Below are 27,410 nucleotides of genomic sequence, written 5' to 3' on the forward strand. Positions count from 1 at the left end.
TATCTATGAAGAGACATTTAGATTTCATTGATGACTTAAAGCCAGATTACTCATATAGGCATGATAATAGAAAATGAAGATGTCGATATACATCTTAAATAATAATAATAATAATAATAATAATAATAATAATAATAATCCCACAAAAGACAAAATATTAATTGAGATTAGACAAAATAAAGCAATATGTGTCTAGATGTATACATTCATAATCATAACACCGTATACCAACTCATATAGCAAGCATGCTAGTGACGTACTAACGCATGAGAACGATTGAATTAGCTAGCGATAACCTAATTAATAAATTTCCAATTCCAAGGCAATAATGTTAATGTTAGTATGTGTTAAACCCTTTTTTTGAGAAATATTAAAAATATTTGCTAGTTATATTTGATGCTCAAATTTGTTAAAAAAGGGAAGCATATATTTTTATATTATCAATTAAATAGAATAATAAAAAAGAAATACTCTCGATAAGTTAAACATATAATTGAGAGCGTAGGTAGTGATATTAAATAAAGTTGAAAATCGGTGCCAAAATTAACAATTTGGATTTGGTAACTCCAATATAGCTGCCATGCCAAACTTGGCCTACACATTGTCCAATTTAGTTAGACACCAATCATCGATATAAAGCTCACTGCCTACTTTCTTGGAATTTTTTTATCAGATTCACACCACACCCTCTTCAAATTTTAAATTAATCGATCACTAATTCGGGTTCCAAATAAAATTACAAAGTGCCACAATCCTACTATATAGGGATTATTTATGGAATCATATATAGCCTGTTTTACTTTGATTTTATATTTTATTTTGAATCTCTTCCTATATACATATATATATGTAGTTGTTCTAGAAAACCGCAATCAAGGGTAGGGAAGAATCATAATTGAGAGAAGTTTCTAATTTGAAGTATAAAGTTTCAACATATTTCAACACGTTGAAACATATACTAGGATCTAGGCATATTTGTATTGTGGTGGGAAAAAATGCACAAGAAAGGTATGTAAATCGTGGCTTTTTAACTATACTTTTGTTGTTACGACGGAACAGCAAGCCATGTGATGGATTGATTAAAATGGTAATGTATTTGAGGTATCAATTTACTATCTTTTACAATTGCTAACTCTATCCACAACCTTATCGGAAAACACCAAAACTACTATTAATATTTTTCACTAAAATAATGGTTTAGCAGTAATTCTTGGTTGTTGTATGGTCAAGTGGAATCTAAGATTAAGATGCCATTTCATAGGACTTGCTTTACTTGTTATAAATTCAAGATATTAAACTAATTCTCATAAGAAAATAATGGACAAACAAAAACAACACACATCCTGACGTTATCTGTCAACCTCATCCGCTACAAAGACCTGATAACTAGAAACAGCAGTAAACAAAAAGCATATACTAAAACTCAACAACAACTAAATCATAGTCCTTAAATCATATATAGCCCCACTCGGTAATTTACCCAATTTAACAAAATGTTGCATAAAATCGAGACATGGTTATAGCTAAGACAAATAATCTAATTAATCTTGGCTCGTATCCAACGAGAAATTGCATATAATTAAGAGGAGAATATAAATTGTTTCAAGAAATTATTTAACAAATCTAGTAACGTTTACTTTATAAAATATACATTATAAAATAAATAATTTTAGAGCCATTTCTTTTGACCATACCTATGTCCAACAAACACTATTGAAATGTAAAACAAACTAATAAACGCTCTTTATTTTGAATTGAACGACCTTTCTGAAAATCGAAGTCAATAGGACGAGATGATGGATAAATAAATACTACATGTAAGTATTTAAAGAATTAATCATTTCATGTCCACAGTTAGTTAATCAAAAGCAAGTATTTGTAGCAAGTAGTAATTGTATTATTTAAAGTTGGTAAGTGTAACGCACTACTTGCATATAAATATATGATTCTGACTTAGATCGCAGTGTACGCTGAAATACATAGTTTATTTCACTTTAAACAGGACATGAGTATACTTTAATGTGATTTACTGTATAATTTTAGCTAGTATTAATTAAAAGAAGGCTAGCTGCACAACACCATTAATAAATGCACCCTCCTTATAACAACCTTCACTCCATATAACCAACTTTTATATGAAAGCAATAACTATTTGTAATTTGCAATTAAATAATTAATCAATGTAGATTAAAATTCTCGTTTCTACCCTTGAGGTTGACTTGGTGATAATTTTACATTACAAGGTTTGTTTCTAAATGACTACAACCACCAATTTACTGTATTAATTAGAGTACTAGAAACTCTTACCTTATGTTCATTGATTTTATTCTATTACAGTATAAAATTTTCAGACTAACTATTTGAAGTGGAATGATTACGACCTCTTTGCGTTTAAGTGTGTCATATATACGATTTCACAAGTAAATTTAAGTCTTTCTTGAGAGAATGTGACCTCCTATATAGTAAAGATCAGCTTTTAGGTGCAATTTTACAAATCAATAATAAAATGATTTCTAATTCTTTAGGTGCATTCAATTGGTCAAAAGTTTAAACCAGAACTCCAGAAGTAGTAATTATTTATCAGTAATGAAACCCTAAAATTTGAGGTGTAGAAGTATTGATTACAGACTTACAGTATTTATCAGTAATGAAACCCTAAAATTTGAAGTGTAGAAGCCGTGTTACTCGAAATTAACCACGGCAAGCGGACTTTATTGCACAATTATTGCTCATTAGCAGTAAATAAGAACAGTTTTTATATTTTTATTGTTTCTTTATATTTCATACTCTCTCTATTCTATTAAAAATGAAACCTTTTTGTTTTTGGGTTGTTAGTGCCACTAAAAATGAAACTTTTCCTAAAATGGAAACAACATTCTCTACATTTTCCATGACTCTCTTAATTTATTCTCTCTTTCTTAATTCACAACACAACACTACATAAAATTATGTGCTGAAAAGCAAATATTTCATATTTAATGGAGAAAGGAATAGTTAATTTATAAGTGCATAGTAGGATTCTTAGTCAATGTCAGGTCGTCTCAATATATCGATAAATTAAAGTACTTTTATTTTATGTTATTTGTATGAAATAATATCATTTGTGCATACTGCATAGGTTACACACTGGGATTAGTGTTGCACTAATTGGTTTCTAGTAGTACTACTTTTTATAAATGAAATTGCAGTTATCAAATACGCTTGGAAGAACTGATCCCCTTTTCAGTGGGACAGATGAATGAATATTTTGGGGACGGTGGAGGTTGGAATTTAGTTATAAATTTTCATGGACTTTGATTCCTGCAGGTTTGTTGTCAAAAAGTTGGAAACAATATTTATTTATATAAGTAATTTTCAACTCCAATTAGAGTGAGATTTTTTTTTAAAGATCCAAATATAAATTTATGCATGCTAAGCTAAAACAGACAAAATCAAACTAATGATATGGAGTTTAAATATATTTCTAATAAGTGGTACCAGAGCCAAGTGTGCATAGACGCAAAATGACCAAGGTTAGGATTGAGCTCAAAATTTGTGAGTGGATTGATATCATGGGATGGGTCTTAGAAATCAATGACAAAATCGCTTAGACCTTGTATTCCCCATTTCCCCTCTCATCCTCAATGTGCTTGTTGAGGCTTTTGCTAATTTCCATACTTTTCTTTGTTGGTATTTGGTTGCTATCTATCCATCTTTGTGTATGAGTTTTGAATTCCACTCCATTCCATAGAACTATTATCTTCATTCATTAGTGCTTCTTTTTAAATGTGTGTTGAGGTCAGCTTTTGTTTGTGTGTCTTGTTGCCGGTGAACTATCATATTTATTTTTATTGAATCTTGTTTTTGAATGTTTTGGAGGTCTTAATTTGCTCAATCTCTTGATGTGACCGACTTTTCTTATTTATCCAAAATATGGGTCTTTAACGCCCAAGTATTTTGCTATTCAATCTATAGCTTGATGATTTGTTATTCGTCAAAAAATCACTTGCAAGACGTGTGTTAATTTCTTTTTTTTTTATTCTCCCATATGGATCCAATTTCCAATTTCCAAATGATGTCATGCTGCAAAAAGCCACAAAACCAAAAATATCATCGTCGAGTAAATCATGCACTCTCTTAAAACACACGACATCGACAACACATATACAAAAAAACACAGCTCATTTTTTGGAAATATATATAATACTTATCACATCTCAATATATTGCTTTGAAAATGAGCCTATAAATCAAGCGTGACTTATAAAGATTGTACCTCCAATTGTCCCGTCCCTAAAGCTATTAATCATGAAATGAGATTTACTATGATTAATTAATTTAGGAGATTTGTGAAGGGTCATGTCACGTGATAATTTTATAGTGAAAAAGGTTGATTAGAGATGGGTTGCCAACTCCAATAGAGATAGATTTTGAGATGAAATGAAATTGAAGGACCCCAAAACACAGACATCTACAGCTAAGTCTTAGCACACCCAAATACCCCACAGCTACACTATCAAAGTTTGTAATTAATTTCTCCCTAACTGGACCCTTTTCAGCTCTAATTATTGAAAAGATTGATCAATTGTACATTTTTGCCATGCAAAATTAATTTAAATAGTAGTATGGCACTTCAACATGTTTCAATAGGAACAATTTTGTTGACTGTTGTAATGCCAAAGATATAAGGTATAATACGGAAATTGTCCTACTTGGACCCCTACCCTAGCTGCCGGCTACTAATCATAACCTTTTCTTTTCTTTTCTTTTTTTAAAAATCCATATTCCCACATTATACATGTAAGTGGGCATTAATTGGTAATTATATAATAACGACGTGATGATATTGAGAGATTGAGCCGGTGTCCCTTTTTTTCATTATTGTGATTTGATCAAATTTGGTGAACTTTATTTTGAGGGGGTGAACTTTTTAACTAAAATATTAAATTGGATATTAGTTTTTGATAAGATATGTCCGAAAACATAGTAAATATAAATAAAGAACCAAAAAACTTTAGCAATAATAGCGTAAAAGCTCTTTAAGCACGATAAAAGGTGAGCAATATTCTAAAAAAGCTCAGAAATCTCGCACTGAAAAATAAGATATCAAACTCAAATAAAGACTAAACACCACTAAGTCAATGAATAAAGAAACATGACAAGAAGACTATTTCTATAGAAGTATAGAAGAGCTGAAATTGGAGAACATTAAAGAAGCGCACATAACAAATCTAAACAACAAAGTTGAGAAGGTAACACCACAAAGGAGCAAGGGAACAACAAAGAACATGTTCTTAGCTTCCAGTCCAATTCTCATATAATTCAAATCTCCTCCACCATAATTCCCATCTCCATGTTCATTCTTCCACTCTCCTATCTCCTTCAAAAACTTATTTATCTGAATAGGTACCATAAAAAGTTTTGGTAATAGGTTTTTGAGGCTCTTCTCCCATGTTTGGGCCTCGTTTCTCACTCATCTCTCGAATTTCCAAACTGAAGCACTCAAAGTTTACTATTTAACCCTATAAAAGTTGTTTGTGTCTTCCCACCCAACATGTCATGATTTATATATAATACTATAAATTTAATTATATTTTGGTAGACTTTTACTTTTTTTTCCTGAAATTTCAGAAAATTATACTAGAAGCACATAATATCTTCAAACTATCTTGAAGTAGAGTAAAAACTACAGTAATCCCAAATATTCCTAGAGTTTACAATTATTAATTCAATCTCGGAAGGGTCCATACGTATTAAGCCCATATTTAAGTAAAGGCCCACAATATGTGGCCCAACCCTTGCTTATCACAACTATTCCGACTATTTTATATTACTCCATTTTCTTCTTTAAATTATTTAGTCTATAATAATAGTTCGTCCTCTTTTTCTCATAATACAAAAGGTCTCACTTTGTACCATTTATAGCAATCTAAGTAGTACAATTTGATCTAAAAGGGTCTTTATCATTTTATTAGTGGGACACTGGCCACTGGTGAGTTTTGTAAGGGCATCCACCACGATGGTGGCCCTCTTGGGCATGCCCAAGCCATCATTTCTTGGGCATGCCCAACAAACTTGGCTCTTGCCCTCAAAACTTGGCCACCACAATGGTGGCCCTCCGGGCTACCATTTTTTTTTCTATTTCAACAATTAAAATTGTTTTTATACATTTTTCGTATATTTTAATATTTCTAGAATAAAAATTATATGCATATAATAAGTAAAAAATGCATAATTAAAAAAAATGCATACTTTAAAAATTACTAAAAACATTTGAAATTTTTAGGGTTTAGAATGGAGGAAGATAAAAAAAAATGGAATGAATATAGTATTTATAAATATAATTTTCGAATTTTAAAAAAAAAAAAAAAACAATTCGGTGGGCAGGGCCGCGGCTCTCGGCCCTTGCAGTGGCGGGCCGAGCCGCCTGCCCAAGAGCCTCGGCCCGGCCGAGCGCTCGGCTCTCTCTCGTCCACCCTCCCGAGCCGCGGGCTGCCCTCGCCTCAGTAGTGGGGGGCCGCGGGCTGCCCAAGCCCGGGCCGAGAGCCACGGCTCCCCCACTGTGGATGCTCTAAGGACTACTATCATCACAATAGTAGTAGTATGTCATTTCATTGATGGTAACTTTGGAAAATATAAGATCACATTATATGCACTTAGATAAATATTTGTTTGCTACTAGTTGTTAGATTTAAAAATAATTTTTTTAAATCGTTAAAAAAAACAATCCTAATCGTACTTGGTATTTGATTTTTAAAATTTTTGGATTTTTGATATTAGACTTTGAGATATACTCTCTCCGTTCTAATAAATATGCAACATTTGGTTTCCGGCATGAGATTTATGCAGTGTTGTTTTGTGAGTTAGTGAAGAGAGAGTAAAGTAAGAAAGAAGAAAAATTAGAGATAGTTGTGTTTTCATTTTAGGAAACGTTTCATTTTTATTGAGACAATTCAAAAAGGGAAATATTTCATTTCTAATGAGACAGTGAGAGTATATAATTTTAGATTTTTCGAATCGAATTGCATAATTTGAATTTTGAATTTTCAGATTTAGATTTTGGAATGAAACTGAGTATTAATCCAAATGATCACTTCTAATTTTAGATTAAAAAAAAACATTAGATAAAAATAGTGAGGTGTACAAAGTGTGAGATTTAGTTCTGACAAACAGACCTGAAAGACAGCAACGTTGAGAAGTGTATTCGCACAGCACACGTACGACTCTGTGAAGTGAGAGCTCTACTCCCACACGCTTGACCCCTTTAAATCCCGACACGTGTCACTGAGACTGCATTCAAAGTCTCAACTGCCGTCGCCGTTCTGGCTAAATCTCTCTTATTTCCTATACTATATTTTCGGATTTTATTTCCATAATTAAAGAATATGGATTCGATTGCGCATTAATTAGATTTGACCGGCGTTGTTCGCATGACTTCCTTTCTCGACTCAAAAATCCAGATTTGTTTTATTTTTTTTGCTCTCATTTATTGCTCGAGAGTTTGAGTTTTGTGGATCTCAATGGACATGGAAGTGATTAATGGCAAAGAATAATTACTTAAATTTATTGAGTGCGACACATAGTTGGAACTGCGGTAGGGAGATGAGGCTGCTCGATTGTGCTCTCTCTCTCTAGAATGTGCTTTCTCTCTCTAGGATATAATCCTGCACTGAGATTGAGAGGAAGATGATGTGTCCATATCTGACTTTTCTCTCTCTTAGTCTCAGTCTTCTTCTGTGATTATTAGTTTGTTTGTTTTTTTTGGAAAAAAAGGTGTTGATTTAGATTTTAGAGAGAGATGGGGGCATGTGTGTCTCGGCCAGAAAATTGCGTGGGAGGTAAATTAGGAGGTTCAAGGAAGAAAAAGAGTAGAAAGAGAAGAAAATCTTCCAAGAGAAGGCAGCCTTCTCATCCTTCTAATCGATCATCTTCACCTACTGCCATCAATCCCACTTCTCAAGGTTCACTTCTCCTCTCTTTGAATCTGAAATTGCTTAGGTGTTGGTGAGATTTAATAGATGAAAATTCCTAAACAATGGGATGCTGCATTATAGCCTTCTTGATTAATTTAGTATTCGAACCATGTCTAGTTTTTGGTTTCTTTGGAATTTGTTTATATGCTTAGATGAACTGAGCAGAGCAATGTGCTTTGCACCCTTTGTGCGAAGATGATGAATGAGTTATATTGTTTTGCCATGACTCGATAACGATATATTTTGGTACTAACAGGAGGTGTGGATGAAGCATGGTATGATTCTGCTGCAGTGCTAGAATCTGACTGTAGTGATGATGATTATCAAAGCCTTTCTGATGGTATGTCAATAACTTGTTTTTGAAGCTGCATTTAATTCATCACTTTGATTCTCTAATCAGATAGTGATTTGTATTTGTGTAGATGTGAGCTCCCTTAGTGGCTTTGATGGTGCTTCTAGAACTGGCATTGTTTCTCAGAGAGATCATGTCTCTTCCCTTGAAGAACCCCAAGAATCAGGCGGTGGTGTGTGTGATTTTTCCGGTGAAGCAGCAAGAAGCTCAGTTTCCACTAGTGCTTCTGATATCAGTGTGATGATAAATGATACGAGTGATGTGCAGCCTGTTTACCTTGATGAGTTATCGGGAGCCTCTAGGGAAAACGCTAACAAGGAGGATAATTTATTGGATAACTGTGGAATCCTTCCAAACAACTGCTTGCCGTGTCTGGCTTCGACTGTTTCTCCTGTTGAAAGGAGATCCCTTAGTTTTAGCCCTCCGAGTGCAAGGAAGAAGACAGCCTTGAAGCTCCCACTCAAATGGAAGGAAGAGCATACTGCGGCCTCTAAATGTGAGTTTGCATCATTTTGGTTCTATTTGGTAGTATTAAAAAAAATTCATAAGCATGTAGTAGTAGTTTATGAAATTAAAAACAGGGAGATTTTACACTTATCTGTCTTATGTATGTTGCAGTTTCTTCAAAGGCGGTACTGCAACGACCTATAGCTGGTTCACAGGTTCCCTTCTGCCCCCTCGGGAAGAAAATACCAGATAGTTGGTCGGATATTGGACCCGAGACATTCAAGATTAGGGGAGCGAATTACCTGAAGTAACAAACTTGCACTTGTCGCCTATAACTTTTGTCTCTAGTTATGTTTTGTTTTCCTTTGGTCTTCATATTGCACATTTACTGTGCAGGGATAAAAGAAAAGAGTTTGCTCGCAATTGTGCTGCATATAATCCTTTTGGTCTTGATGTATTTTTATCTCAGAGGAAAATCAATCATGTTGCTCGATTTGTGGAGCTTCCTGCTGTTCATTCTTCTGGAAAACTTCCACCTATTCTAGTTGTAAATGTCCAGGTACTCCTACTAGATCAGACATCGAAGACTACTTTACTACAGCCTTACATAAAAGAAGAAAGTCGGCATGTCTAGTCTTGCCAGATTTTTACCTTCTACTGATAATTTGATAGTAACCAGTTAAAGAGATATATAGAAGATACACAGATACTAAATCCTTATATAATGCATACACTACAATGTGTTAGCGGGTGTTGTGTCCAAGGTTAGATCAACGTGATTGTGTATCAACCTTGTTCTTATTCTTAGCAAGTCTTTGTGTGCTCTTGTTTTTCTTATTTGTCTTCTTGATAGCACGTAATAATGGGTCGTCTTTATGGTTTTACAGATACCATTATATCCTGCAACAATTTTTCAAGGTGAAACAGATGGTGAAGGGATAAGCTATGTTTTGTATTTCCAGCTTTCTGAAACCTTCGCCAATGAAGATTCAGCTCATTTTCAAGAAAATATTAGGGTGAGTATGTTGATGAATCTTATGTTCTCATTATGAGCAATGGTGATTCTTTGCCATGCTTCTGAATGAACTCAAGAAAACAGTTGTTTATCTTGGCAATTATCAGTGGGTCAGTTGCGATAATATGTGCGAGTGTGCTCCCCTTAGCAGATACAACAGCTGCCATTGATCATTTCTTTTTATGCATTAATTTGCAATGCACCTAACACCCAGTTTAAATTTCAGAGACTAATTGATGATGAAGTAGAAAAAGTCAAAGGTTTCGCTGTAGACTCTGTGTCGCCTTTCAGGGAAAGACTAAAGATATTGGGCCGCATAGCGAACATGGAGGACTTGCCTCTAAGTGCTGCAGAGAGGAAACTCATGCATGCATACAACGAGAAGCCTGTTCTTTCTCGTCCTCAACATGACTTTTACTCTGTAAGTTTGAGCTTAATTTTTTTTGCAGTTGTCGAATGTGGTCTATCGATTCTTATTTGACTTAACATGCTTAATTTTGCTTCATTGCAACTTCAATGAAACTATGTTTGGAGAGCTCCCTAGCTTTCAAGAGGAGTTGCGCATGTCAAGCGCTGGTATATTTTGATTTTTGTTTTAATTTTTCTAATATCTTTTCTTACTGCAGGGTGAAAATTATTTTGAGATAGACTTGGACATGCATAGATTCGGCTACATTTCTAGAAAGGGGTTCGAGACATTCTTCGATAGACTAAAGCTGTGTGTGATGGATTTTGGATTAACAATCCAGGCAAGTATCAAGTCCTTAAGCTAGTTTAACCAAACCTTGTTGCAGAACAAATTCTAGCTTGTGCTATCAACTCTCCTTGGTTAGTCATGATGTTAATACATGCTTCCTATTATTGTTGTCAGGGTAATAAAGCTGAAGAGTTGCCGGAACAGATCTTGTGCTGTATACGTGTAAACGAAGTTGATTATCTAAACTATCATCAACTTGGGTTCTTTGAGAAAACCCTTGAATAGGTATAAAAAAATAAGTGTAAAGCATCATAGATTATAGCAAAAAAATAAATACTAGACATTTTTTTCAGAAGCTTTCTTCCATTGTTTTGTGCAAGTCTCTACATCAACAAACTCTGGAGGATACTACAAATGCTGATATAACCCGGTTTCAGATGTCCTAATAATTTAAACTCATTGTCAGGTGAAGAATACCAAAATACCTGACCAATCCTAAATCTTGAGTTGATGCTATTGACTTCCATGACGCAGTCGGACTAGTGATATCGCAGTCCGGGTTATCAAAATTGGCTTGTCCCAGCATCATTTTTATTGCGATTTGAGCAACCTCAGCAAACCATTCGTCTCCGGGCAGGAAACTAAAAAATCAAACAAAAGTTTTGGAACAGAATAAATGTGATGTTAGATAGATAAGAAGCTTTTTCTGAGGAAACTGACCTATATGGATCAATGTTGTTTGCCTGAACTACTTCAATAGCTCTGGCAACAACGTTCTACATCACTTGATGCAGATTCCGGGATAAGTAGTGTCCTTGAGATGCAAAAAGTATCACAAATTCCATATCCAAATAGAACTGCACAAAAATGCAGATTATAAATCTCTTTGTAATTGTTGATTTGAATTTTATTGACTGGAAATGAAAGTAAGATTAGACCTGTTGAAGCCCCAGAGGGCCAAGCGGCCTCTGCGCTCCTTCGATCTCTTCCCAAAAGTTTTGATCCTCAGAAAACCATAAGATCACAGTCTCTGTGAGTTTCATCAACAGAATAGTTGCAAATCTCTCTCTACCCACAAATACATCAGATGCAATACAATACTGCCTAGTCTTGTCAGCTTAGCAAACAGTTCCTGAACAAGTGTTTCAAACCAAAATGTAAACATGTACTACGAAATTATTAGTACTGAATCATCACCTGATATACAAGAGATGGGAACCATTCAGGCTCCTCCTTGGTTTCTTCCATGCTTGTATACATCTCAGCACTCAAACGAACGCCTCCATCCTCCGTGACTATGAGCTCCAGCACATGCTGGCGGCAGAAACTATCTCTCAGTTGTTCAACTGAACGTTGGAGCCTTTTCTTCACCTCTCTTTGCTCGGGAGGGAGGTTTTTCCTGTCAGACCCTCCCCTGTTGTGGGCCATCACCTGTCATGGTGGAGCATAACTTGATGGTTGCGCTAGGGAGAAGCTCGTCTGCCAGCAAAACTACATGTTGAGTTTCAGTTTCTGCTACTCCAACTATTCTTCTTCCACTTCCCTCCAAGTTCTCAGTGTCCATGGAACTAGGCAATGCATTTACGAGCAAGCTCACATACGCATTAAATGACTGCAGGACGCCTTCCAGAGCTTGCTCAGATAAATGCAAGATCTCAAGAGAGCCAATATCTTCACAAAGCTCCTAAACCAAGATTCAGTTCTACAAACTAGAATCTCAGATATCAAGAGAGAGAGAGGAATTTGTGATATAATCACCTGAATCATTGTATGAAACCTGTGTGCAGTGTTAGAAAGCTTCTGGTGCGAGGCGACCATGCTAACTGAAGCACTGCCCCAGGAACGGCCAGCAATCGGAGAATGACAGAGCGACCAATCTTCAGAAGCAGCAAGGGCAGCTATACACAGATCAATCTTTTTTAAGGTCGTAGTGAGGGCCTGCTCCAAGAAGGACCTGAAGCATTTCCAAACAGTCGGCCAAAGAGCCAATCCGCGATCCTCTAGCAGCAACAAGTGCTCTAAGCATATATGAATGCACTCAGCAACAATCCTTAGCCAGCCTGATGCAGCTGGTGTCGCCACAACATTCCTCTTGATAAGCTGTGCAAAATCCAGCGTCTGATTAACTGCCCAGGTCACAAGCTCAGATGTAAAAGCTGGCTCATCATCAAATATAGTCAAGGAATCATTTGATGCCTGAGCAATGGTGGAGAAAACTAGGTGTGCAAGTGCAGTAGTGTATGCTGGTCCATATGTAGTGCTCGATGGCTGTAGGGACTGCATATTTCTATGCAGCTTCTGCTGGTGAGACTTAAGCAGCAACGTATGCGCCCGTGGGCCATCTCCAATCTTTTTCATTGCTTGAACTGCTGAACGAAACTCAAAGCCGTTGGTAGAAGCCTGGCAAGTTGCATCAGCTAGTTGATCTGCTAATTTTTGCCTGTTTACCATGATAGAGTGTTCTAGCGACAATATTGCTTTGGTAGTCATTGATTTAGAACCTCGCCTTCGTCTAGTATAGCCAAAGCTTCATCGATTCTTCTCTCGGCCAGTAAGACCTCAATCTTCTCCATAAACTGTGACAACCACTTGTCATATTTTGGAGGCTGTGTGTTGGAATTCTAAATCTGCAGCCTCTCTGGCATGATCAGTTCCGTCTGGCAAGGACTCGATCCGAACTCCATCAGCTATCCCGTGGATGATATTTGCTCGCGATGACAAGGGGTTTTTCAAAGAAACAAGCTCCCCTTCAAGATCAGAAATCTCTCTTGATGTCCTGTAAAAGGAATAGCAGGAATGAGCAGACACTTTAACACGATCACTGGCCTTAAAAAAGATGCATAATTGGCATAGACACTTTTCCGCCTTCTTCAATCTGTCAAGGTGCATGCACAGTTGCCTAATTTCCTGCTCCAAATGTGTGAATTCAGTCCAAATTCAGCCCCATAGACAACTGTTATAAACATCCCGCAGATGCAAAGATTGATTTCTAATAAAACACATATAAATTAATCTAGGTTTGCCGGGAATAATGCGAAAAACGATGGACCTTTTCGGCCATGGTGCCGCTGTTGCTGTGGAAGTAAGATTGAGGATCGAAATTGTTAGATTTGATGTCACTCAGTGTCATCTCGGCGTCGAAATCTATGGATCCTTGCATCGACGAGAATGCCATCTCTCTCTATATTTCTGTATGGTACTAGTATTAAACTCACCTCTATCATACGAACAACTCGATTGATACGCAAGGATATTTTTTGGAGTGCGAGTTGCGGTTGATCGTGAACGCAGACAATCCGATTTTGGATGCCATGCTCATGCGATGTGGATAAATGGATATTGCTGAAAATTTGCTCGCAATTACAGTTATTTTAAAAAAAATAAAACTACAAATTTTGGAGTTTTACTACTAAGTTCTTGTTACGTTTGTGAAATACAAGTACTCCTAATTGAAACTATTTTTTTATTGCAACTAGTCCATTCCCATTCTATTGATTTATTATGAAACTTGTAGAAATACATGGACGACATTATGGATTTTCAATTTCAGATTTCGATGAAAACAATTATAAATCCTAATTGAAAGTATTGTAAAACGTAGTAGAATGCTAAAAAAAATATGAAAGTTGTGAATGAATGAAATCTATACCTGTATAAAAGGCGAGTTTTGGCCTTCTTTTGAAATATTTGTAAATTTTATTCTCATTTTGGAGTATCTATAAGTTATGTGATCAATTTGAATATTTATTGAATAACTTATTCATTGAAATTAATAAATAATTTGCATTAACATGGGATTTTGATATAGGCGTTTGGAGTGATTTATAGGTGTAGTTTGGCCATATGAATTGACTACAACATTAGTGGATTTAGGCGTTTTGCCGTTTATCTGTCAAAGAGAGAAAATAATTTAAATGGCAGTTATTTTGCCTATTGAAGGTAAATAAATGTCATATGGAACGTTGACTATTTTAGGTAAATAAATGTCATATGAAATATTGATTGATACTATTACATTTAAGAGCTTAATTGAAAATTTTGGAGCTAAGAATAATGATTCATTGTAAATACAATTTTAAATTCATATACTACCGTTTCATCTTATATACAACATTTTTTATATTAAAAAAATTATTAATTATATCTTATTATTATGTAACCGCCACATTTATGATTCCTTTTCAATACTTTATATTTATAAATATGTACCATTGATTCCAATCCATTTCTTCATTGTCTCCGTTTCTATCACAAATTTTTGGCAAAAATAAAATTTTGTTCACACAAGGGAATTCACATTCCTTAACGATCTACAGCCTAATAATGCTTCATCAGTAATTCGAGTGCGGTGCTTGCATGTTTATGAATTCATTAAGCATGGACAAATCAATGTAACCTTCTTGAAATATGTGATCAACGATCAGATGGTATGTGTGTCATTGCTTAGCTTATTACTATTTTTTTAGAAATTTATCTAAAAAAACTAAAATCGTTCATTTTTATTTTTCCATGCCGGGAACAAGGATTCAAAGCACGGTCTCAAGAAATTTTTAGAATACTTTCACCATTCTGTCTATAAATATGTATCATTTGCTAACTTATAATTTATTCCTCATTGTCTTATCCCATTGCGTCGCGAATTCTCTGCAAAAAGAAGAATTTTTCTATGGGTATCACTCTTTATCTATAGTAGTACATTTATTTGAGATTATATTGTTTCAGTGATGTTAGTTCATATTTATGTTTTTTCTTAATGTTAGTTTGTTTTATTTTTTTGTTAGTTTTGTTCTAATTTTTCCGTCGAGGCTATAATAATCATTTCTTTTACAAACATAGACCTAAAAGTGTAGTAATTTATTTAATTTTTTATCTATAATTATTTAACATATCGTCGTATATAGTACTCCCTCCGTCCCAGATAATTTGTCCCAGTATTTCATTTCGGTCCGTCCCACATAATTTGTCCCCCTTCACTTTTACCATTTTTGGTAGTGGACCTCATATTCCACTAACTCATTTCTACTCACATTTTATTATAAAACTAATATTTTAAAAGTAGGACCCACATCCCACCAACTTTTTCAACTCACTCTCCATTAGATTTCTTAAAACCCGTGCCGGGTCAAAGTGTCCCAAATTATCTGGGACGGAGGGAGTACTATATTTTTTATTTTTTAATTATGTAATGATTTACTATTTTTTATTTTATTTAGTATATTTATAATGTATAATTAATAGAATAAAAATATTATGTGTCGCGCATAGCGCGTGGGCTAATACTAGTACTATTAAAATACAAAAACTAACATTAAGCACGAATTGGACATTTATAATGTTGTACATTAACATGAAACTCCCTTAAATCGTATTCTCATAGTAGTACTATTTAATTTCATTGTAATTAATAAACTTAAAACTTCTTCTCTCTCATTTTAAATGATTTATTTTTCTTTTGAGAATGTCTCATTCTAAATTACACATTTTTTAAATTAGAAACACCAGTACTCTCTCAAGTTTTTTCCTCTCTCATATTTTTTTCCTCCCCATTTAACTCACAACAACACTACATAAAAGCTCATGCTGAAAAACAAATGTTCCACTTAGAATGAGATGAAGGGAGTATATAAATTTAAGTCTCATATTCCATTAAAATTCATATCAAGTTAAACAGAACAATCTATCACATAGAGACAGATGAATGGAGAATTATTAGTGACACAAATCTCGCCCAAAAACAGAAGTACCTCAACAATTGACACATACCATAAATTGTCACCATAACCACAAACCACCACCACTAGCTATCACCAACGGTATCACAAAACTCAACAAAATGATTCTCCTAATTAACAATCCAAGATTAATTGGCGCAATTTAACTAAACCGTCTACCACATTTATTTCAGTTTGGTTTTATATTTCAGTCTTCAAAAATGTACTATAAATCTTTTTGATTTCATTTATATACAACCTGGAGCTTAAACATATCTGCGTCCAAATATGAAGCTGCCAATCAAAATATCAAGACAGAAAAATACTACTACATCCGTCCCCTAAATTTTGACACACTTTGACCCCGCACGGGTTTTAAGAAATGTAATGGAAAGTGAGTTAAAAAAGTTGGTGGGATGTGGATCCTACTTTTAAAGTATTAGTTTTATAATAAAATGTGAGTAGGAATGAGTTAATGGAATATGAGATCCACTACAAAAAATGGTAAAAGTGAAGTGTGTCAAATTTTTAAAGACGGACCGAAATGGTAAACTGTGTCAAAATTTGGGGGACGGAGGTAGTACTATAATTCTTCTAAATAAATATCCTTACAAATTTATTTATTGTCACACACAAATAATAAGTGAGAACCATGTAGCATATAGTAATATGTTCTGTATATATAAAGGACATTAACAAAGTTGCTTGTATTTTAGCCTATGCCTATTAATAAAAGATGTCAAAAATGACTCAGCACCCCATAGCTTGCTTCGGCTTCTCCGGCACGGTGCCATCGTTTCCGGCGAGCGCCGTGTACTTGTCCTTCCTCGTAAACGCCGTGCACTCGTACGACAGCGTGGCCGCAATCACCCTCTGTATGTAATTGGCGACGTCGTGGCTGGACTTGCCCGCGCCGCGCGTGAGCTCGCTCGGCACCTTGTTTAGGAAAGTGACCTCGTAGGCCGGGCTCGGGTTCATGAAGAAGTAAAAAGGGTCCATCCCTTTCCACCCCCGCGCCGTGGTGCCGTGGAACATGCTCATCCGGTTCACCATCGCCACGGGCACCAGCTCGTCGGTCAGCTCCGCGAAGAGGGAGGAGAACCGGAGGAGGAATGGCTCCCGGCAGGTGGTGCCCTCGGGGCAGATGGCGAGGTCCCCCTCCTGGAGAAGCTTCCTGATCATCGCGGCGTCGGTGGCGCGGTCGCGGCTCAGGCGGACGGTTTTTATGGGGGATATTATCTCTGAGAGGCGGGACACGGAGTAGGTCACGGCCGGGATGGGCCGGCCGAGGGCGGTCGATAGGAAGATTGGGTCGAGGAGGGTGCGGTGGGAGCAGATGAAGAGGACGCCGGATTTTCCCGAGGACTTGATCACCGGCGGCGGTGGGGTCCCCTTGACGGTGACGCGGACGCCGAGGGCCCAGAAGGCGTAGTAGACGAGCGGCATAGGGAGGAGAGCGCCGGCTGCTATGCGGAGGCAAGCTAGGAGGAACCCTACCGGCATCCATAGTATGATGAGGAGAGCGAGGAAGGGCGTCGGCTTTTGCACGAGGCGCCCATCGTGGAATATCACCGCTTTCGGGAGCTTATCGACGCTCACCGCCTTCACTTCGGGTTTTTTCGGCACTATGTAACTCTCCTGTATAAGAGAATATATGTAAACTGGTATATTTAACCTATAAAATTGATATTAGTTATTAGTCATTATTGTAAATTAGTTAGAACTGTAAATTAGTAATTAGTATTGTAAATTAGTAATTAGTATTTGATCAAACAAATTTCAGAATAGGAGAAAAATATTTTATTTGTGAAGTAGAGTGGTTATCTATTTTTCTAATTAAGAATACTAATAATAGAGATAAAAATACCTTGCATAAACTCATGAAGGGAAAATCAGTATGCCTATCGCCGAGGCCAATCTCCGGTGGTGTATCGCCGAATGCGGCCCTAAGCGCGGCAGCCTTATTCTCATCGACCAAAACCCCGGGCAGCTTGACGAAGCCCGTGGCTCGCCCCTTAAACGTGGAAAGCTCGGTCCCCATCACCAAATCGGCTCCCAAAAAGTCCTTGAGAAACGCCTCCACCATGATCCGGGGATTCGCCGTCAGCACGTAGCGCTTTCCGCAGGCGGAGAACACGCGCCACGACTCCGGGTGGAGGTCCCCGGAGTAGAACTTGGGCAGCACGGCCCGCGCCACCGACTCTATGTCGGAGACGCGGAGTCCGGCGAAGGCCGAGAAGATGAGCACGCGGATTCCGGCCGACTCCGAGATGAAGTAGTAGAGAAATCCGGCGAGAGGAGAGAGAAGCAGCAGGAAGAGGAGGCGCAGGGCGCCGCCGGCTTCGAATGCGACTAGTGCGAAGTAGGGGAAGGAGCTCCTCCCCCTCAGCAGCGTCCCGTCCATGTCCGCCACCACGGCGTCGTTTTCTCTCCCCGTCGACGCGCAGTCGTGGATGCTGCGGAAACACGCCGCCGTCGTCATGTTGTTTTTTTGATGGAAAAAAAGGTATACGTATGTAGTGATGTGTGTTTGTTGAATTTAGTGTGTATATATAGAGGGAGAAGAGGTTGCCATTGAAGAGAGCGGTTGACAAATAGACAAAACAAAAGGGCATGGTTTTTGTGGGAGAACGATGATGAAATTTATGCTTGCTTTCTGATTTTACTAGTCAAAATTCATCGTTTTTTAAGAACATCAACTCTGTGTTTTTCATTCTTTATTTTCATTTTAGGACTACATTGTTACATGGAGTACATAATACAGAATCTATGCATCCACAACGCTCGAATTCTTAGTTATTGTCAAACTATGATTTTCAATTATGTTTTCTAAGAGGTATATTCTTGTCCAAGACAAGAAATCATATGATCAATCGGATTATTTTTTTAATTTTCAAACTCAAGACTTTTTGGCCTCACACATTAACCATTTTGTAGATCAACACAACTTCATTACCACAAGATTTTTGTTTCAAAAGATTATTTCTATCACATTCTAATTTTTTAAGATGGTTATTTTTACTTAGTCATGAGCCTTTTTTTTCTTTTTCTTTTTCCTAACTCCGGTGAACCATAGATTAAATTTTCAAACAAGTCAAGTTAATATAAGTAAGCGGTATAATTATCTTATAAACTACGTTTGTCTAGGAATTCCATCTCATTTTTTATTCTTCTTCTTCGTTTTGGGTGGGAGTTGCATGGAGAATTTAATGGTGCAAATAAAGTTGAAAATAGTCAAAGCACAAAGTCTTGGAAACCGTGCAGCGTTTGACTTATAGGGTGAAATGTCAAATAGGAGTATCAGAATAGAGACAAATATAGATATAGGTTTGACTTTTGACGAGTTTAAGGTAATTAATTGCTGCATTTCGTCATATCGAATTTCACTTTTCCAGAAAATTAATTATACGCAACTCACTTGGAAGTTGGATCTCTGCTAAATTAATGTGCGGCGTTGCTTGTAAACAACATATGGTGTATACTATATGTTTTTCTTATTATTGTAGTACTAGTATATAGTTAAAGATGAAATGTGTTCGAAATATGGTGTGATGCTTCACAAGTCTATTAGGAAATCAACATTTCTCGATTAATTAAGATAACTTATATTGTGAGTTGAGATTTCACTATCACCTACATACACTATGGTGGTTTTTGATTTTTTTATACTATAAATAAATAAATTAAAATGAATTTCTTAAAATTCATAATGATTAACAATCCCAGATGAATTGAATGAGTTAGGCCATTGTAGAGAAGGCCTAGCATTCTGGCCCAACCAATAAAAAATTATCAATTGAACTTTTTTTGGGACCATGTTTAAAGTCAAAATGAATTTTGGGTTTATAATCAACTTACCCAAATCGAATATATTCATTAAATATCCAAGAAACGAATAACATTAACATTTAAGAAATTTTTTATGATTTTTTAAAAACTTTGTTTCTTTTTCTTCCATACGAGAATTCGGAAAATTGAGCCAATTTACGATTAAACCACTTTATTAAGAGTGATTTATTGGGTAACTTCTATAAGTATATCACTAATTCAGTAGAAATCCACCCGAACCTAAAATTGCAAAAAGGACTACAAAAGTAGTAATATCTTAAAAAAGAATTAGAAAACTAAGATCATTTCCTCAAGATTGAAATGTTGAATAAGCTTTTAGCTAAACACCCCTTGATAAAACATTAATTACAATCAGCGTAAGTTGAAGTATCAATTTGCCTTAAAATAAAGGGGCATGATAGCAACAATATCTATAAAAGTAGATCATCAAGAATAAAGTTTGAATCCATAAGACACCTGTCTTTCCTGCCATTAATAATAATTAAGTAAGCCTACTGATTAATTAATGCTTAATCGAAACAGTTTATGATGACAGATAAAACGGCGCCGTTTGCATATTGACGACCATGACGCCGACGTGTGCCTATATTCAAATATTTCCTCCGTAACCGCACCTGCTCTCTTGCAGTTGCAACTCAAACAATAAAAACGCCATATTTGACAACATTCTTTCAGCATTGGATTCACATCTTACCTCTTTTGGATTGTTGGATCGAATTGCTGCACTTGTTTATGGAATTAGACCAATACCATTGGGGGGAAACCGTTCTAGATTAGGAAATTAAAATCTTGATCTGCGATTGGTTTCTATTAAGATCCAAACCCCTGAAATTTTGCTCTTTTTTTTTGTCGGGTTTTGTTAGTTAGTTTGATTTCTACGCGAGATGGGAATGAATAAGCGAGCTAAGATAGACTCGCTGATCTCACTGAGTCGACTCCGATCGATTCAAGTGTTCACAGGTTTGCTGTTTTTGTATTTGATTTTCATTAGCTTTGAGATTCCCATGGTTTTGAGAGCTGGGTTAGGGTTGGAATCCACAGAGGCAGAGTCTACTATACCTATTATTTCACATCCAATAATGAAAGCGGAAAATGATAATCAGCTATCACGATCAAAAAAGAATGAAACATTGGTTTTTCGGGCGCAGGGGCGGGAAATGGGCGGGTTTAAGAATGTTTCGGGTATGAATTTCGATGAAAATGCGTTCAATAGTGTGGGTAACGATGAGTTTTCTGAGCTGCACAAAGTGGTTAGGGATGCATTTGCTCTAGGAATGAAATGGATGGAGGATTTAAAGTCAGGAAAAATGCAGAGTGAGCTGCTAAATCGGACGGCTCTGAATAGAACAGAGGAGCCGTGTCCAAGTTCGGTGGTGTTGTCTGGGGACGATTTGATTGCGAGAGGGAAAATAATGGTGATACCGTGTGGTTTGTCGTTGGGTTCCCACATCACACTTGTTGGGACTCCACGGCAGGCCCACACTAGTAAGGAGTCGCAAGCGGGGATTAGGAAGGATGATGGGAGGAGCAAGGTGGAATCGCAGTTCCTAATGGAGCTGCAGGGGTTGAGAGCTGTGGATGGGGAGGCGCCACCTAGAATACTGCATTTCAATCCCAGGTTAGAGGGGGATTGGAGTGGGCATCCCGTGATTGAGCTAAATACCTGTTATAGGATGCAATGGGGGACTTCTCAGCGCTGTCAAGGGTGGAGGTCGAGGGCTGATGAGGAAACTGGTGAGACAGCATTACATAGAATTTATGACACAATCTGTTTGCTTGTTCAAATGTCTGGTGTTCATTTTGTATATTTGTTGATGACCAGTGATTATATGGATCCGTGGTTTCAATTGTTTATACATTGTGTAGTTGTAGTTTTTTTGCCTTTGAATGGTGAAGGTGAAGTAAATGAGTATAACATTCTAGAGTTGTGTTACATGTTCAGTTAGGTAGGTCCTACCGGTTGTTGAAATGTTAAAGTTGATCAATTGCTTAAGCAAATCTCAGAAGTCAGAATAAACCTGCTCCTAAATGTATTGTAAAATACTATTATGCAATGCTATGCTCTAAAAGTTTAAGTATTTCCTGAGTCTTCAAATTGTGATTTTGCCCTGCAAAATAATGTTTTTTCAATTGAATGAAGTTGATGGACAGGTGAAATGTGAGAAATGGATCCGTGATGATAGTGGGTCTGAAGAATCAAAGACCACATGGTGGTTAAAAAGGCTGATTGGGAGGACAAAGAAGGTCACTGTTGATTGGCCTTTTCCTTTTGCACAAAACAAGTTGTTTGTACTTACACTTATTACTGGTTTGGAAGGGTATCACATCAATGTGGACGGGAGACATATTTTATCCTTTCCATATCGCCCCGTGAGTACTCTTGTCTAGTTACTCTTTATGTGGAGAAATTCTGAATTATGTTGACATATCAGAGGTTGTATGATGTCAACAGGGTTTCACTCTTGAGGATGCTACGGGGCTGTTTATCAATGGGGATATCGACGTTCATTCTATTGTTGCTGCTACTCTGCCTACTTCACACCCAAGTGCTGCACCCAGGGAGCATCTGGATATGTCTGTGAAGTGGAAAGCCCCAAGCCTGCCTACTCAACCTGTAGATCTCTTTATCGGCATCCTTTCTGCTGGCAATCATTTCGCTGAGCGGATGGCTGTGAGAAAATCTTGGATGCAATATGAATTAGTCAAATCTGCAAATGTTGTCACTCGCTTTTTTTTAGCAGTGGTAAGTCTCCATAACAGATGGAAATGTCAGTTAAAGTGTATCCTATGCGGAATCCTTTACTTTTACAGGCTTTTTGTTTCTTAAATTCACATTTTGGCAGCATGGAAGAAAGGAAGTGAATGTGGAGCTCATGAAAGAAGCAGATTATTTTGGTGATATAGTCATGGTTCCTTACATGGACAATTATGATCTCGTTGTACTGAAGACTATTGCAATTTGTGACTATGGGGTGAGTATGTGACTATGTACTATTCATTGTTTCAGATTCTTTATCATTATTCCATGGTCCTCCTTTATTGTTCATGGGTCTGGTTGTTAGGTTCACTCAGTGGCAGCTAAGTACATTATGAAATGTGACGATGATACATTCGTAAGGGTAGATGCTGTTATGAGGGAAGTAAACAAACAAAGTGGTAGAAGCTTCTACATTGGAAATATCAACTACTACCACAACCCTCTACGGCATGGTAAATGGGCCGTCACTTATGAGGTATGGATATTTAGTGTATTTACCCCCATAGCTATATAATATGGATCTTCTTTGTAGTGTTTAAGTAATTACATGGACATATTTTTTGTTTCTTGGTTTAGAGTAAAAAGTGCACATGCAGTTTGTTTGGTAGTAGATACTTTGGTTTAGAGCCAAATTTGGATTAATATTTTCTTCTATATGGTTAAGTATATATTTTCACTGAAAGTAATGTATGATAATCAACTGAACTTGTAGATGCATATTCTCATCTTGCAAGTGTACACGTATCACCTATTTGCTACCCCTTCAAATATATAGTATAGGTATCCGGAATTGTGAGATGCAATTTAAACTTTAAAGTAAATTAAACTGGCCAAGTCTCTATGATCCACCTTCAGTACTGAAACTGCTCTTTGAACATTTCCTTATTTTGTTTAGAAAAAACCCTTAAACTATCTCTTTTTAGGAGCTCCTATGATAAGAACTTTCAAGGTAATATGCTTGGTTTTTTTATTTTGAAAACCTAGTTGTTAATTTTCACAACAACACTTCATAAGTTTTTGGTCCCAACTCTAAATAATCCTTGGGATTGTCAGACTAAGATATTAGTTAAATGGGCCTATTGATTCGAAAAAAGCTGTTCTTTTATCTTTGTATTTGAGTTAATTATGTCATAGAAACTTCTAATTTTGAATGAACAAAGAAAAAGTTATCTTTACTTGGGTTCATTTAATCAAATTCTGTAAAAAATATGGTTTGCAGGAATGGCCGGAAGAGGTGTATCCGCCCTATGCAAATGGCCCTGGTTATATTCTGTCATCTGACATAGCAGAGTATGTCGCATCCAAGTTTAAGGAGCATAAACTAAGGGTGAGTAAGCTCCCGACTTCCTTTAACAATCCTCTTTATGTGTGTGGGTTTTGGCCTGATTTGAATGGAAAGTAAAGGCTGTGTGACTGTAGATTGGAGTGTATATCCTGGACCAGTTCCTGTGGTTTTAGTTATACACTTGTACTAGTTTTCTTTTGGTGGTTCTTGATGTGCTGACTAAATTGAGCTTTTCATTCATTTGACTCAGTTATTCAAGATGGAAGATGTTAGCATGGGAATGTGGGTTGAAAATTTCAACAGCTCGAGGCCGGTTGAGTATGTGCACAGCTTGAAGTTCTGTCAATTTGGATGTGTTGAGGGTTATTATACTTCACACTACCAATCTCCCAGACAGATGGCCTGCTTATGGGAAAAGTTGCAACTTCACGGGATCCCCCGATGCTGCAACATCCGATGACCCCCCCTTTGTGATGATGGATGACTATACGACATTGTGACCTGTACATAACCCAAGCCCTGAGCCTTGGGATTGTTTCTGCTAATTGTCAGTTCATTCATTTCCTGATCCACCTTGTTTCAGGGCCCATTTTTTGTAATTGTTGTAGGACTATGCAAAACTAATATCTACTGCGGTTGTAGACTTGTAGTTGATATCAGACAATGTAACATTAACATCAGAATTCTGATGGACTTCGCCTCATTCCACTTATAGGCATGTTTTATTTTTCCATTTTCCTTAGCAAAGCTAACCAGATATGCCTAAATGGTATCCTCCTGAGAAATCAACTGTTCAATTTCTATGCGATATTATTCTTGTTGCTGGCCATATACCTTGTTTGGATGTTCTTTGCCAGTAATTAACAGGAAAAGTTAGGGGATGGTTTAGCTAATTATGCTGCTTCTGTGTCTGAATGTAATGTTGATTGTGCTTAAGAAAGCTGCTGCTCAAACTCAAAGCAGTCCTTTTCTTTTAAATTTACAGCTCTAATAATTCTTGCACTTGATGGTGATGTGTTCATTTTCCTGCATATGGTTGTATCAGCGTTTAAATGGATGCATAATCTGATCAATGGGATCTTTTCTTTTTCTTTTCCCTTGAAGAAGCAGGTGGAGCGAATTCTGGAGTGACCCGAGACTGATCATTTAGTGGGGATGCAAATGATGCCAGATCAAATGGTGGAGAGTGAACTTTGATGGAATTTGGGATAAAGAAAGAACATTTGAGAAGAAAGTGGTTATCCCTTTGAGTGGTGGCGCTTTAAAGAAGGAATATATTCCATAAGGTATTATTGTTGCATCTTATTTTTTTATTGATGTTGGTTTCTTGGGGCTTGAAAATCAACTTTTTGCTAGCTGTGCTACATATTTTGCTACTGTCTTGACCCACAGTTTCGGGTGAACAAGAATTTGGATGGTTATGAGATAAAGTCGATTTCGACTGTAAAGTTTCGTGCTTTGTGAACTGATCGAATGTTCAAAACCTTTGTGAGGTTTATGTGCAGATGACTGACTGCTTTTTGGAAATCAGTTTTGTTTGATTTAATGTGGTTTACTGTATGAGATTATTGCTAATAGTAACTGATAAAACAAGCAAACACATAGTGATGTTCTTGACTGAATGGTAGTACGATATTTGCAGCTAATAGAAATACATGGTAAAGGAATTAATCATCTTCCGTACATTAGGAACACAATTTACATCAAACTGTTAAGAGCATGACCTTTGCAGAGACGTGTCGAGTTATTCAAGACAACGGCTAGTCTAGACGAAGACCAGCATGATGAACCATGAAAAGCCGATTAGTGACAGAGCCTCTGCAAGTTGAAAATATCATGTCAGTTTGCAAGGAACATGCTAAATCTCAAGGTAAAACAAACTAGTTCTTACCAGCTTTCCAAGGAATAGATCTCGAACCATGGCTCCACGTTCCTCCATAGAAACAATCCATCGTCCTGTTCAAGCCATCGGGGCAGTTGCAAGTGAATGCCTTGTCAGGGCTGCTCTTGTATCCACAGACTCCACCACTCTTCTCACAGGTAGCGCACAGTGTCGGGTAATCATTGTTGTAGTTGAACTTATACTTGATCGCGATCCCATATTTCCACCCTGCGGGATTGGATTCCTGACCGTTGAATCCATACAGCGCTGAGTAAGACGTGCATTGCAGCTTCTGCAGGTCCATCTCAAAGGAAGGTCCGAGGTCCACGGGCGTGTAGACACAGCATGTTGTGATTGGCAGGCTCAGCCTGCCAATGGCCTCACAGGAGTAGAGCAGGCTGCAGACAGAGCCACCCTCAGAGTCGCACATCGGGAAGGTGGTATTGCCGTTGCTTCCGCCATCTTCACTGACACTGTAGATCGGTGAGGAGGTCGTGGAGCAGCCGAGCAGCGCGAAGACTGTGCTGTCATGGAAGCTGAACGGGGCGTCCCAGTCGAGGCCGAAGCCTTTGCTGGGCTGAGTGCAGGAACAAGTTGACATGGTGGGGTCGGAAATGTACATGACTTGGTTGCTATAGTCTATGGTGGTGATGGTGTAGCAACCGGTGTGAGTGGTGAACGTTAGCTGCTCGCCGGTGCAGGTGACGTAGGGCGTGTAGCGCGGTTCGCCACAGCCGGCGCCGGTGCCAAAGGGGTATTTGATTGGGACTTGACCACAAGTGTTTTGGCAGGTTTGGGATGAGACTAAGTAGGGAAGAATGATGATCAGGATTGAAGAAAGGTGAGTGAAGAATGAGTTCATGGCTTCACTGGAGAGACTGTAGAGTAAGATGGTGATGGAAAAATGAGCGCAAAGACTAGGCCAATTTTAGGCTTAATATAGATGTTTTACTGGCTAAAATTTATACGACGACTTCAAATTTAAATTCAAATACAATCAAATTCTAAGAAATTTACAAATATACTTGAATCATTTCAGAAGTATCTTAAATTGGGAACTATTAAACAAAATATATTGCTTCCCCTTCCTATAGAAATAGATCAATTATAATTGACTAAGATTGCGTGATTGATAAAGTAAGAGAAAATGAGAAAAAATAGTTGAAAATTGTGCAGTGGATAATGGGACCCACAAATAATAAAGTAAAAGTGAAAAAGAAAAAGATAGTATATGTGATAGGGGCCTCATCTTGCTCGACATAAGGACCAACCCTACAGCTCCGACGTCTCCACGCAGCCCAACAAATCGAGCACATCCACAGCTCGATGCCATCGCCTCGCAGCCAAAGCTTGAAGCCAGCAGCAAGCCGGCCCATGTTTAGTCGCACATCAACCCAGACCATGCAACGACTTCACAGGCCCAGCCCACCCATGAAGCCAAACCCTAGACTCCAAATCAGCCG

The 27,410-nt window shown here is 37.3% G+C and overlaps 4 protein-coding genes and 1 pseudogene across 5 annotated transcripts; 2 read left to right on the forward strand and 3 right to left on the reverse strand.

Moving 5' to 3' along the window:
* Nucleotides 1-7,340: 7,340 nt before the first annotated feature.
* Nucleotides 7,341-11,401, forward strand: LOC125203440. 2 transcript variants are annotated; one of them, XM_048101779.1, is made up of 10 exons: nt 7,341-7,939; nt 8,208-8,291; nt 8,374-8,799; nt 8,922-9,057; nt 9,147-9,309; nt 9,638-9,766; nt 9,992-10,186; nt 10,392-10,514; nt 10,637-10,747; nt 10,816-11,401. In XM_048101779.1, the coding sequence occupies exons 1-9, from the start codon at nt 7,777-7,779 to the stop codon at nt 10,745-10,747; spliced, it is 1,530 nt and encodes a 509-aa protein (XP_047957736.1). In that variant the 5' UTR covers nt 7,341-7,776; the 3' UTR covers nt 10,816-11,401. The 2 variants fall into 2 exon arrangements, with proteins under 2 accessions (XP_047957736.1, XP_047957735.1); XM_048101778.1 differs by having other exon boundaries at nt 10,929-11,401.
* On the reverse strand, nt 10,905-13,785 carry LOC125203439 (annotated as a pseudogene).
* Nucleotides 13,786-16,836: 3,051 nt separating this feature from the next.
* LOC125203096 (glycerol-3-phosphate acyltransferase RAM2-like) lies at nt 16,837-18,655 on the reverse strand. The gene is made up of 2 exons (XM_048101379.1): nt 18,041-18,655; nt 16,837-17,811 (listed from the first exon to the last, which is right to left on the reverse strand). The coding sequence occupies exons 1-2, from the start codon at nt 18,653-18,655 to the stop codon at nt 16,924-16,926; spliced, it is 1,503 nt and encodes a 500-aa protein (XP_047957336.1). The 3' UTR covers nt 16,837-16,923.
* Nucleotides 18,656-20,631: 1,976 nt separating this feature from the next.
* On the forward strand, nt 20,632-24,798 carry LOC125203903 (hydroxyproline O-galactosyltransferase GALT6-like). Its single transcript, XM_048102414.1, has 7 exons — nt 20,632-21,756; nt 22,163-22,392; nt 22,475-22,765; nt 22,866-22,994; nt 23,085-23,255; nt 24,000-24,107; nt 24,316-24,798. The coding sequence occupies exons 1-7, from the start codon at nt 20,907-20,909 to the stop codon at nt 24,523-24,525; spliced, it is 1,989 nt and encodes a 662-aa protein (XP_047958371.1). The 5' UTR covers nt 20,632-20,906; the 3' UTR covers nt 24,526-24,798.
* An 852-nt stretch (nt 24,799-25,650) lies between these two features.
* LOC125204619 (wall-associated receptor kinase 3) lies at nt 25,651-26,869 on the reverse strand. Its single transcript, XM_048103327.1, has 2 exons — nt 25,957-26,869; nt 25,651-25,883 (listed from the first exon to the last, which is right to left on the reverse strand). Exons 1-2 carry the CDS (start codon nt 26,807-26,809, stop codon nt 25,831-25,833), a joined length of 906 nt encoding a protein of 301 aa, XP_047959284.1. The 5' UTR covers nt 26,810-26,869; the 3' UTR covers nt 25,651-25,830.
* Nucleotides 26,870-27,410: the final 541 nt, after the last annotated feature.

The sequence above is a fragment of the Salvia hispanica genome, chromosome 2, assembly GCF_023119035.1.
Source record: "Salvia hispanica cultivar TCC Black 2014 chromosome 2, UniMelb_Shisp_WGS_1.0, whole genome shotgun sequence".
Taxonomy (NCBI): Eukaryota; Viridiplantae; Streptophyta; class Magnoliopsida; order Lamiales; family Lamiaceae; genus Salvia; species Salvia hispanica.

Bases quoted from the DNA above. Each gene is read 5' to 3' on its own strand.
- LOC125203440 (XM_048101779.1), top strand. From the start codon at position 7,777: ATGGGGGCATGTGTGTCTCGGCCAGAAAATTGCGTGGGAGGTAAATTA. The intron at 7,940-8,207 runs GTTCACTTCTCC...TGGTACTAACAG, and splicing joins CATCAATCCCACTTCTCAAG to GAGGTGTGGATGAAGCATGG. The intron at 9,310-9,637 runs GTACTCCTACTA...ATGGTTTTACAG, and splicing joins TTCTAGTTGTAAATGTCCAG to ATACCATTATATCCTGCAAC.
- LOC125203096 (XM_048101379.1), bottom strand. From the start codon at position 18,655: ATGACGACGGCGGCGTGTTTCCGCAGCATCCACGACTGCGCGTCGACG. The intron at 17,812-18,040 runs GTATTTTTATCT...TCTCTTATACAG, and splicing joins CCTTCATGAGTTTATGCAAG to GAGAGTTACATAGTGCCGAA.
- LOC125203903 (XM_048102414.1), top strand. From the start codon at position 20,907: ATGGGAATGAATAAGCGAGCTAAGATAGACTCGCTGATCTCACTGAGT. The intron at 22,393-22,474 runs GTGAGTACTCTT...TGATGTCAACAG, and splicing joins TATCCTTTCCATATCGCCCC to GGTTTCACTCTTGAGGATGC. The intron at 23,256-23,999 runs GTATGGATATTT...TATGGTTTGCAG, and splicing joins AATGGGCCGTCACTTATGAG to GAATGGCCGGAAGAGGTGTA.
- LOC125204619 (XM_048103327.1), bottom strand. From the start codon at position 26,809: ATGAACTCATTCTTCACTCACCTTTCTTCAATCCTGATCATCATTCTT. The intron at 25,884-25,956 runs GTAAGAACTAGT...TTCAACTTGCAG, and splicing joins ATCTATTCCTTGGAAAGCTG to AGGCTCTGTCACTAATCGGC.